The sequence below is a fragment of the Oryzias melastigma genome, linkage group LG7, assembly GCF_002922805.2.
Source record: "Oryzias melastigma strain HK-1 linkage group LG7, ASM292280v2, whole genome shotgun sequence".
Classification (NCBI taxonomy): domain Eukaryota; kingdom Metazoa; phylum Chordata; class Actinopteri; order Beloniformes; family Adrianichthyidae; genus Oryzias; species Oryzias melastigma.
In genome coordinates, this window is record NC_050518.1 from 20,426,764 (window position 1) to 20,439,135 (window position 12,372).

General features: G+C 41.4%; 1 protein-coding gene across 1 annotated transcript in view; it reads left to right on the forward strand.

The window, feature by feature from the left end:
- The window catches only part of cbln4 (cerebellin 4 precursor), a 19,203-nt gene extending 7,656 nt beyond the window's left edge, over nt 1–11,547 (forward strand). Inside the window, exon 3 of the mRNA XM_024294019.2 lies at nt 9,070–11,547. Within this exon, the coding sequence (XP_024149787.1) occupies nt 9,070–9,267 (198 nt within the window). The 3' untranslated portion in view covers nt 9,268–11,547. The remainder of the gene's footprint in view (nt 1–9,069) is intronic.
- The last annotated feature ends 825 nt before the right edge of the window (nt 11,548–12,372 follow it).

Consider the following 12,372-nt stretch of genomic DNA (forward strand, 5'->3'; position numbering starts at 1 on the left):
CGAGTCTGACTCGAGTCCAAGTCATGTGACTCGAGTCCCCACCTCTGGCTAAAGTAGCTAGCTAGCTGCATGCTTTAATTTAACAGGGATAGCAAGCAGCTAATAGCTGCTAGCTACCTCCTATTAAATTAAAGCTGCTAGCTAGCTAGCGGCTTTCGATTAAAATAGTGCTTTTACTGTTCTTTTTTAACTTAAAAGACAAATTTCTTCACCACAATAATGTTTTCTCAACATACTAGTGGCAGCAACATGTTTTTTCACATTCAGTAGAGGGCAGTGGGAGCTGGAGCTGACAGGCTTTTGTTTTTTTGTTTCTAACACATCGACTGTAAAATAGAACTGGATTGTGCAAGTGTGATGTCACCCATAGAAATTGCCTTACCTCTGGTCGGTTCCAGCAAAATTAATTCCATTTAGTCTAAATTTTTCCCTGATATGGATGCTGCCATGTTGGAGCCAATCAGGATTGAGCTTGTTTGAAGGCCTCACAGCTTCCACTGGAAGTGGGGGTCAGCTGGCACCACATGCTTTTACTGAGCCATCTGATTGGTCAGTTCATAACTTGAATAACTTTCGATAAAGAAAAAAGATAATAAAAAAAAATTAGGATTAGCAAGAAAATGTTAAGAAAAAGATATCAGAGCAAGAATGGTTATTCTGACAAATAGAATGACAGAGTAATAGTTGTTTATTTCTTAATAAAAGTCTATAAGATTTTTTCTTCTTGGAGCCAGCAGGTACTTTCTATTTGTAACAAAAGTTCCAGTTCTCTATGTACAGTCAGTGGTCAAACATTAGCAGGTAGTAGCTTCAACAACCAAGAAGTTAGCTAAAGTTCTATATGCTTTAAGTGTATAAATAACATTTTTGTCAAGTTCCTAAATGGCTACAGAACATTTTTATTTTTCAATAAATATTTTAAACATGGCTAAATGCTAATAATTAAAGACTGGTGTTATTCACACATATTTACGTGCGACCAGCATAGAAAGTGATGGAAATTCATGTTGGTCACATGTAATACGTGCAGCAAAGATCGCATTGCTGCATTTTAAGTGTGTCCAACGCTGGATTTTTTTTTTTGTTGGCCGCACGTATTTTAAATTAAACTTAAAGTTAAAGTCCCATGAACCTTCACGCTCCTAAATGTGTGAAATGTGTTGTCCATATTTGACCGATCCCCTGGTGGAGCGGTGAGCTGCAGAGACAGCCGCACTCAGGAACAATTTGCTTTTTTAACCGTAACCATAATCCTAACCTTAACCCCTTTCCTCTCGGTCTGTGCGACTAAGAAAAAAGTTAAGCACTGGCCGCACGTTTTTTGAAAATTACGTTCGAATAGACACTTTCATAATTAAACTTGGATTTGCTGAACCTGTGCAATGGTGGAAATTTGCTGGTATATTTTTTACTACGTATTCTTCTTTTAACTATTTCAACACATCAATTTTATGTACTTTTTTTAAAGAGGGCTGCACGGTGGTGCAGTGGTTAGCCCTCTTGCCTCAAAAAATTCAAAATAATTTGTTATTTGCTTGTCTTAAATGACTGAATGATACAATTTTCATTTAGTTGCAAACAATTATCAATTATTGTTTTAATGCATGAATGATGCACTGATCAAACAGCACTTTTAAATTTTGTTGCACCAGTGATAATGACAAAGTACTTTCTGAATGATAGTATCTTAATTGTTGGACTAATGAAAAGAAGGAGTTGCGTTTTAACAGACTCACTTTCGCTTTATTAGATCAGCAATTTGCTAACTCCATAAGAAATATGAAGAACCTACAAACAGATGACCTGATATTGTATTTGAATTGACTAATGCTGATAAACTCACAAATATGCAGGATCCTATCTCATCTCTCAGACAGCTACACATAGAAATCTATAGTTTTGACAAGATGGAAAATAAGATCAGTTTTATGTAAAAACAAAAATGTTTCGGTTCGTATTCTCAACATTACTTGAAAATAAATCAATGGTTTGCCTTCAAACGTCCTTTTCATTTTGAGTTATTGATTACAGAAAGTGAGGATCTTCAAGTACAGGTCTAAGTTTGGGAAGTTAACGCTTCTACAGTTTTGTCAATTTTGTGTCTGCAATCCCAAATAAATCTCCACAGTCAATTTCTGATTTCCAGATTTGGCAACACATTATTATTCTCAAGTCGTGACATATTGATGTTTGGTTAACCCTTCCGCTCTCCTTGGCTTGTTTACACTAAAAGTGGGGTCATCTGAACTGTCTGGATTGTCGATCTTTACTGGTGTCCAATGAAAGACATGAAGTCTTGACCACCTTTGTCATGGATGGGCTAACACCTCAATGTAAGGGTGGGGTCATCTGGACCCCATAAGAGAGCACGAGGGTTAAAGGATAACCAATCAGGGAAGTTGGAAGCTGACTCTACCCACACCTCCGAAGCGTGAAAATCCAGTCTGAGGGGCGGGGCTGGGGAACAGCAATGTTATTACTGGAGCTGCGGATCATGACGTGGGACTTCTGAAATAAATGATTTGACCAATCATGAAAGTTAACTGTAATATTTCGTTTTTAACTTGTAGGGGGCAGCACACAGACGTTAATTTTTTTAGATTTGGCCATGACCAAAGCCCCATTTATAGAAGTCAACAGCCAAAAAAAGTTGATTTAGGATTTGGTTACCTGTCGAGGACCCATCCGCGTCAAAAATTGACGTTTTGAGTGTCTCCAACTTGTCTTTTTTGTAGGGCTGTCAGATTTGTCGCGTTAAAAACGCATTAATCTGACGTGTGCTTGACGCCGACAATTTTTTTGACGCATTAATCGCGGACTTTCTCATACGTGCCTTTCCATACCGCGCGCGGGCGTCCCGCCCTCCAACTCACCGGCTGCTCTCACTAGACCACGAGCTGCGAGCTAAAGCCGGCCGGCGCTAAGACCTGGAGAGCTCCTGCACTCTAACGCCGGAGTCACACAGGACGCGATAGCGCCGCGCAGCGGCGCGGAGCGGAGAGCGCGCCGCTGCGCGGCGCTCTATTGGTCACACCAGACGCGATTTGTTTCCGCGACGGTCGGCATGCGCTTCTGCTAGAGCTATTGCTTTTTTGCCATCATGATCAATAACCAGGATATCTCCCAGTGTTTCTGCTAAAAGGAGATGGTCTCTGCCCCTGTCGACACAGACCCCGCCCCCCAACTCCGCAGTCGGCCCACTTCATTGATCGGCTTGTGCGCGCGTGTGCGTGTCTGTCTGTTCTGTTGTGTGTCTGTGTGCACGCACGCAGGTGTTTCCGTCGGTCAATTAATAAACTAAAAATATTACCAGATGTTTCTTCCCAGAAGAACTGCTCCTCTGCCTCTCTCTCGTTCAAACGCAGCCCCGTGTCCCGCTCCAGTGTGCCCCCACTGCCCCGTCTGCCCTGCTTTTTTTCCTCCCAGAACCCTGCAGACCAGCACACCCGCTCCGGAGATCTGTGGTGTCCGGGGTGGGGGCTCTCGCGCACGCGTATCTGTGTGTTTTGATTGTATGCATATTTTCATCTCTACTGTCTGTTTAGACACAAAAATTTGATAACATTTGTCAATCGCGGCGTTTTATTGTGAAAAATTGGTTCTATTTTGAAAATAAACCGGATTTTCTCATGTATTTCGATGCAACTTCCTGCCAGTATTGACGCGGAGCGCTCGCGTCGCGCGGAAGAAATAGGCCAGACGCCGAAACGTTGCGCTGCACCGCGCGGACCCTCCGCGCCGCTGCGCGTCGCTCCGCGCTTGGTGTGACCGACGCCATAGGTCAACATGGGCGCCGAATGGAAGCGCACGCCGTTCCGCGCCGCTTCGCGGCGCTATCGCGTCCTGTGTGACTCCGGCGTAACTCAGCTCCGGTTCGCGTCCAGTACCACGTCTGGTGGTACCGGCTCGCGTCCCGAGAGCTGCGGACGTTCCGGACAGCAATCGCACCGGGGAATGTTTTTAATGTTCTGGAGGTTTAAGCGTGATCCAGCCCCAGCATAGCGGTCTGTCTGCCGGCATATTCACCACGTGAACTCCCCATCGAGCTGCAGCCAGAGAACGCGGCGGCAGTAACAGACTGTCAAACTATCCACAGAGTATCCCGCTTTTCTCAGTCTTTAATGTTTTAAAAAAACAAAAGTTTATTTGAAATGATAAATCTCTATTTCATTGATTACTGTAGTTCAGCAGAGGAGGAAAAGATTTGGTACTGACAAAAAATGAACATGAAAGAGTTATGGAAATTTTATTTTTGATGTTTTTTTAATTTTATTTTACTGAACGTTGATTGAAGTTTTGAATTTAAAACACCCTTCACTTGCACTTGGGCTTTTGTTAGGCATTTTATGTTACAGCCTTTTATTGTTAAGAAAGTTTATCTCAATACAATGTTACAAAATAAAGTATTTCTGATGAAAACTATTAATTTTGTCATTCTTGTTTTCATAATTAATGTAGAACTACTAAATTCCACAAACCACACATTTTTTTCCTTAAAAAAAGTCCACATGTAAATTTGCGATTAATCGCGAGTTAACTCTGGACAATGCGATTAATCGCGATTAAAAATTTTAATCGCCTGACAGCTCTACTTTTTTGATGTCCTGCAATTAACCTTTAAGCTATCTTATGGGGTCAGGATTACCACGCCCTTATATTGATGTGTGACCCCTCCCATTAAAAAAATGTGGACAGGATTTCATCTCTGATACAGACACCAGTGAAGAAAAAAAAAAATCCTTAAAAAAAAGTAAGTTCAGCGCACAGTCTTATGGGGTCCAGATGACCCCACTTTTAATGAGGATAGCACAAGGGTTAAACTCTAACCCTGCACCGGATGTGCGCAGTACTTGACGTGGACCGGAACTGGTACCACAACACAGAACCAGTTTTTGGTACCGGAACTGCGTGCCTGGTACCGCGTACGTCCACCACCAGACGTAGTACTGGTCTGCAGACCATGTTAGGGTCACCAGCTGCATCCCAAAGACCGGTCCACATCCAGTACCGCGCCTGACAAAATGCCAGAACCCCTGATTTAACTGGAACAGCCGGCACACCAAAAAACAACGAGTTGTGGTCACCCAAAATGTCAAAGATTGACGCGGAGAGGTCCTTAAACAAACGTCAATATGTGACGACTTGGAAATGAGAACGTGTTGGATTTAGTGACTGTCTTCCAATGCAGCCAGGGCAAGATTATATGAGTACGACCCAAGGCTTCTTGGTGTTTTAATACTGATTTAACACCCAACGCGATTCATGTGTCAAATTGGCATCAAACGCCTCTATTTCGACATGTGTCAAAATTCTTCCACCTGCTGATCATGTCATCAACATTCCGTGAGCCAGAACAGCATCGGTTGACGTTATGCGTCGTCTTCGCCAAAGTTCAGATGTTTAAACGGTGGACGAGTCGCCCAAACCGCGCTGCTGTCCCACGTCTGTGTTTACCCTGTAGGCCCAAACGGAGCTCAATCTGCACTTTGACTTAACATTGAAACTGGATTCTCCTGAAATCACGTTTGTTTTGCAGTTCTACACAATATGTGAGTGCTCATACACAAACACCTACACACACAATTATGATCCACAAACATTTATTTTTCTCACTAAAGAAAAAAAGTCGTTTGACTTTCCTTCCTTTCAGTCAATATATGTGATACATTTATTGTGTCCATATCAGTATTAAGCTAAGTCCTTGTGTGTTTTTCTTCATAAATATGCTCCAACACTTCACACTGAAACCGCTCCATCTGTGAGGATGTACACCTTCAATAGATTAATCCATGATTTATGTCATTCGGATTTCTTTTTGTGGTCCAAGTCCTTGTAATGTCTGTGACCTCTGGAAGCTGCTAGAATAGACTAGACTTTGCATTACTTTATGATTAGTCTCACATCAAAAATGCCATTAGCTATCTAAATCAGCATAATAGCAGTTTTGATTATTCAAATGCAAACATTCCTGCGGTGTGTATGAATAAATGAATGAGCCAGACTTTAATAGAAAAATGCTGCTGATATTCAGCATTGAAAGGGTCATCACATATTGCTGCGACTTATATTGTTGGGGGAAAAAAAAAAACATCCTTATCATGAGTTAGTGCTAATTTCACAAACTCTGCTTTGTTGAAAAGTTTGTCTGCCTTCACATTGTAATGAACAGCACCAGAGTTCGCTTGCAAGAAAACTGAGATATTGCATTCTTTCAAATATGAACAGCGTCTCATGAATGAATTCTTGTTGTGTTTACTGACCTAAAATAGATTTTCTACGGTACATGACACTCATAAATCTGTAAAAGTGTGTTAGTACAACTTTAGTAAACTATAAAGCTGCATTGCTTGATGGATTGTTGGAGCATAACGGGTAATGTAGTCAAAAACTGGCAGAGTGAGACATTGTACACCAGATGGGTTTATAAAGAACAACAAAAAAAAACTTTCCCTCTGACCAATCACTTTCCTCCTGGCTCCCTTAGGCATTCTGGGTAGTGAAGTCGTATACATTATCTGATGCTTAATGCGTCTTGTAATCCATTTGTTTGGTTTTTTACCAATTGTCAAGTGGACTTTAACACCTCACACCATTCAGTCTTAAATGTATCATTTTATTCTGAGGATGATCACTCAGTTTATTTTCTGAACAAGAGTCCAGCCACATGGTTTAATCCTTCAACTGGTCTAAACGCATTAAAGTTTATTATCCTTTATTTATATGTATAAGCATGTTTAAGGAAGAAATAAAACAAAAAAAATCTGTAAATTCAATTCTTAGGAACTTTTCCACACTGCAGGGCATCGGATTGTAAGGCTCAACATCAATGAATTCTCTTTTTTTAGAACTTATCTAACTTCATTACTATGTTAGCAGTAATAAAACCCCACCACACATTTCACATTTTGACAAAGCGCCGTGTACCTCTCAAAATTGCTTCAACATCAGGAAGCACAACCAGAATTAATCCATATGTAAGGTGTTACGGCAACAGATTTGAATGGGTTAAATATGGATATAAAACTGTACACAGAGTGAGAATGTAAAGCCTCACCAAAGGTATTTCTTCAGAATGAATTAGTTTCTCTGCTGCGCTCAGTGACTTCCTGTAGCGACGCTTTCATTAGTCAGATCCTCATGTTCGGCTCCTCAAAGACCATCTTGCTTCAGTCTGCCTCATTTGCATGACTCAAGTGCAGCTCAAATGCAATGTTTACCATCTGATTATACTTTCTTTATACCTCAGGGATCATTCTTTAAATGGGGTTTGTGGGAACCAGTATTCAGACTCTCACGTATGCGGTCAGCTTTTGTAATGGCCAGCATCAGTGCAGTACGTCTGACAAAATAAAGGAGATTTCTGGATCCGTTTTGAGGACACAGACTATATTTACTTGGCTTAGAGCTTGTGAGTCAGCAACTGTCAGCTAACCCACCCCTCTCCTTTCCCTCCAGCTAAAAACACAGAATCCATTACCAGATTTCTCCTCATAGTCTTCAATCTCAAACCCACTTCTGGCTGAGTTTTATTTTTGAAAATGCTCATTAATAGTTTGATGTGTGGTCTTACTTAACTGATGTCTCTCAAACTAGCTCTTAAGGTCCATTCACATGAAACACGATTCATGAGGGCATCCGGTTTCAATGTTAAGTCAATGTTCAGAAGCAACCAGAGATCTTGTGGTGGGATTCGAGCGTCAACAGTGGATGTTTCCATACTTCAAATAGCTGAACTTTAGTAAACAATGCCAACCAATCAGGAACTCAGCTTTAGTCCATTCGTTTTGATCAACCAACACATTTTCACTCCCAAGTCGTCACATATTAGTTTTTGGTTAAGGCTCCTTCCGCTTCACTTTTAGATGTTTTGGGCGTCCCCAACTCGCATTATGTTGACGTGCTGGCTGTACATAAAATCAAGGGTCCACAACCCTCTGGACACGGAATCCGATGTGCACTGGTCCTCAGGATGCGTTCAGTACCGGAACCCTAACCTTTAACTGGCAATGGTATGCGCCCGTTACCAGTTCGGGTCCGGTGTTTCATCTGGTCGCGTTTTAGGTTACGGTACTGGTACACGGCGGCTGTGGTGCAGGGGTAAGGCGGTCGACTCCTGATTGGAGGATTGCGGGTTCGATTCCCGCCTTGCCCGCCCATGTGTTGAAGTGTCCTTTTGCAAGACACTGAACCCCAAACTGATGGGAGGTTGACGCCAGTGTTCGGCAGCAGAGCCGCCACCAGTGTATGAGTCAGTGACTGTAAAACGTTTTGGGCCTTCAAAGGAGGGTAGACAATGCCATATAAGTATACGCCATTTTACCAGGTTCGGCTACGCATCGGGGTATTGGAACGGTTCTAGTTCGCGGTCTGGAGGTTGCAGGGACCCATGATTAAATGGGAACAGCCAGTACGTCGAAAACTGACGACTTGGGGACAACTAAAATGTCAGAGGGGTACATAACCAAACGTCAATTTGTGACAACTTGAGAGTGAGAATGTGTTGAGTCAATGGGTGAAGCCCAAAACCAACATGGAGAAAGAAAAACGCAACTGTTCTTTTTCCTAAAACATCATATTTTTCTCATTTCTACCGAGACAATAATATAAAGATTGTCTAATTTATTCCTATTCTTATTTTTCCCTTCCTTGGACTAATGCTGGTTAGAAACCCTTCAAACTGGGTCACTCAGACGCAGCTCCTGCAGTAGATATTAAACCTCGCTGTACTGAGAGTCCGATCTCATGAACCCACACATGAAGACGTAATTTTGATGCTTTTGTAAAACTCGTCACAATATTTAAGCCAGAACTCTCGACATCATCTGTGTTTTCCATGCATTAAATGGAATATACTGTCAACGCTTCCAAGTAGCGATGAGGCTTAAGCTTTTGACAGTAGCTCCTCCCATACGCAAGTTTATGAACACATTTTTAGACAAACATCAACAGGAAATTTGAAGCTCCTCAAAAAAACAGACAGATGCAAATTTGATGCACAAATCATCTTTAGAAACGTCCCAAAAATGCCTTTTTATCGTGTCTAACTGGGGCATTTCTTGAACTTTCCAGGTGAACCTGATGTTGAACGGGAAACCAGTCATCTCCGCCTTCGCCGGCGACAAAGACGTCACCCGCGAGGCAGCCACCAACGGCGTTCTCCTGTTTCTCGAAAAGGAAGACAAGGTCTATCTAAAGCTGGAAAAGGGAAATCTGGTTGGCGGATGGCAATATTCGACGTTCTCCGGCTTTCTTGTGTTCCCGCTGTGAATAAATAAAAAAAGAGAGAAGAATTAATTAAAAAAAAGGACAAGTGCAAGCTTACAGACTACGTCATGATGTGTCGTCACAGTATAATCGAAACATTTGCTGCTACATCTGTTGGATTTTCGGCCAATGGTTGAGGTGTTGGATGCAACAAGGATAAGACTTTGGAGATTGTTTTTTTTTGATGGGATGTGCCAAACTCCTGTCCAGGTGAAAGACTCTGGAAATGTTCCCCCCATTGTTGTCGTACATTCCTGTGTCTCGCAGCTCAATGAGAGGAACATCAACACATCAGTGTACCCTTCTCCTCAAAATATTTCCAGCATACAATTTTTTTTTCTCCTTCATTTCCATCTGCCTCTTTGAGTGGACACTGTATATGCTTCTGTTATCTACGTAATGTGTCACCGCTGAAATGTATACTTTAAAAAGCGACCGGGCCCTGAGGCAGACGCTGACCTGTGCACTTTTGTTTCTGCATACTGTCCAGCCATTTGAAGGAATACGTGAGAACTCCTGCAATGTGCTACGTACACACCGGGCATGTGATGCGTGTTCAAGAACGCAGTTACTTGAATGGACTTTTAGCATATGAGGTTCACGCTAGACTGTCGCTACACAATACTAGCCCTTGACTGGAAAAGGCAAAATTTTTTTCTTCATTATCAATTTTCAAATGATTGTTAGCTCTGTGTTTTGAAAAGGACGCCATCCATACGCCCCTACCAAATCCAAGTTTGATTGATTTATTTTCCAGCAGACGTTCAAAAGTCGTTCATTTTGTATGTTGAACCTGAAAATTGACTTAATCTTAAAGGGGGCCATACCATGTTTTTTTTTTAAGTTTTATAGGGTAAACTATATCCATATAAATGATTATATATTACATTTGGAACACTAAAATCGAAATTATTTATAAAATATTAGGGTTTTTTTTGGCATACTCTTTTCATACTCGGAAGTAAAACGACTCGATTTTTGCCCATTTCATTATGTAATCCTAAAAAAAAAAGTTATATCGATGTAGGTCTACATACTGTATAACCTTGGCGTTTATCCCCAAAATTTGGTACAGACAGAATGGTGATGGCTAATGGGTTCATTTTGCTGTGAAATTTGGACAACACCAGATGAACATTTCAGGATTTATTGAAATGATGACATAATCTCTGTATCTAAAATTCCTCTTTGCTTTCATGTGGATCCATTTACCTTTCTGCTGTTGCTCAATAATTCACTTTAAACCAGTTATCCCAATTTCAGGCTCACTTTTCCCTCCAGGAAATAGTCTGCTCCCTTTCTCCTGCCGTCTTTCCAAATATCCCTCATCCATTTTCTGATACGTTTAGGATCCATCTCAACATGTTGTGGAGATTTCTCACCAGCCCATAAGCTCCTTTCCCACTGAACAAAGTTTGAATGCTAAAGAATTAGCTTGAGCTGCTAGCTTCGCGGAGAAAACGTTTGTGTGGGACCGGAACAGACTCTTCCTGGAGGAGGCGGTTCTCACCTTGTGACATCAGCGCGTAAGAACCCGCTCATTTTCGTGGGTATGGGACGGGCTGGTACTGAGAGCACAGTTTTAGAGGATTTCTCAGAAATGCGTGAATGGATCAAAATACCGCTTTGGGGTTGTTTATAGAGAGGGATGAACAGTAGAATACATTTAAAAGCTCAAAAAGTTGATTGTTCATGATATGGCCCCTTTAAGTAGTGAAGCGTGAGCCCAAAACGTGCAAATATGCATAAACTTCCCATTGAAAGTGGCCACATGAGCACGTGTTGCCAAAGCTGGTGTGAACATAGCATTAATCTGAACAAAGATCAAGCAAGTTTCATAGAATGTGACCCCAGATAGTGAATTATTTTTATTATCATTATAGTTTTTCATGGAATGTAACAGTTGTGCATCAGGGTGGCTCAGAACCCAAGTATAACAAGAAAATCCTCTTTGATTCTTTTAGTTTTCAGATGTCTAAGTCATGCTAAGATGCTCCGTCTGTAAATCTGTGTTCCTCTTGTAACCACTAACGGCGTTCTGGTTCATGTGTGTTAATATGTGGCTGATAAACCTGCAGCCCCGCTTCTTCCTCCAGCTGCCCTAGCTACTTTATTTTTTTCAGTTGATTGTGTTGTTTGCAGAGAAACAGTTTTCTACTTCTTTTAGACTTTTTGCTCTCAAAATAAACAGCTAAAAGTTTTTGGGTTTTTTTGCAGTGGTTTTAGTTCTGTATACAGAACTCAGCTCAGACCACCAAAATAAAACACGTTATATTTGTTCAACCTGACTGACGACTGCCTCTTCAGTTTTGGGTCAAGAGTGTAACCAAATTGCTACAGCTAGGCAAGTAAAGGGGTGATTATTGTGAGTAAGAGATACATATATTTATTAAATCAAAGTATCTGATTTCATAGTTGATGTGCAAATTTCTCTTCTTTAGCATAAAAAACTTTTGAATTTGATGCTTATTTAACCCTTTGAAATGGAAGCTTTAGCACCTGTGTTGACGTTCCATTGACAGTGTTGATTCTCTTTTAATGTATTCCAGTGGATTTTGAAGTGGTGAAAAGCAGCTTTGCACTGATATGGAACAGTTTACAGTAACATGCATACACAATCAGCTAAATCTGATGCAGAGTAGAGCAGCGATACATGCTGTTACACGGCCAAGAAGCTACGCTTACTTGTGTTTGACAAGGTTGGGGAAACAGTGAGAAGCAATCCGCATTAAGTTAAAAGTTGTTTTAATGAACCTGCTTTCATCCGACCACACGTCAACGAGTTGCTGTGTCTCAACTTTCCTTTACATTTTTTTTTTACAGCTCTATCTTTTGATTCTACTCTGTTTATATCTGGGATGTAAGCAGGTGGGTCAGAGACTGGTTCCTGGTCCTAGACCAGGGCTTTGTTGGGTGCATTCAGACTGAAAATGTATTCCAGATCATCAGGGGAAACAAACTCTGGTGGCATTGTGACACAAAGTTCCCCTTCCACACTCTACGTCCCATAGACTGGCTGCAGCCTCACTTTGGGACGTGTAAACACCTGCTAAGGTCAGTAGCTCTAAGACGGCATACAGGCCAGTCTCATTTCTACTTTTGTAGAGG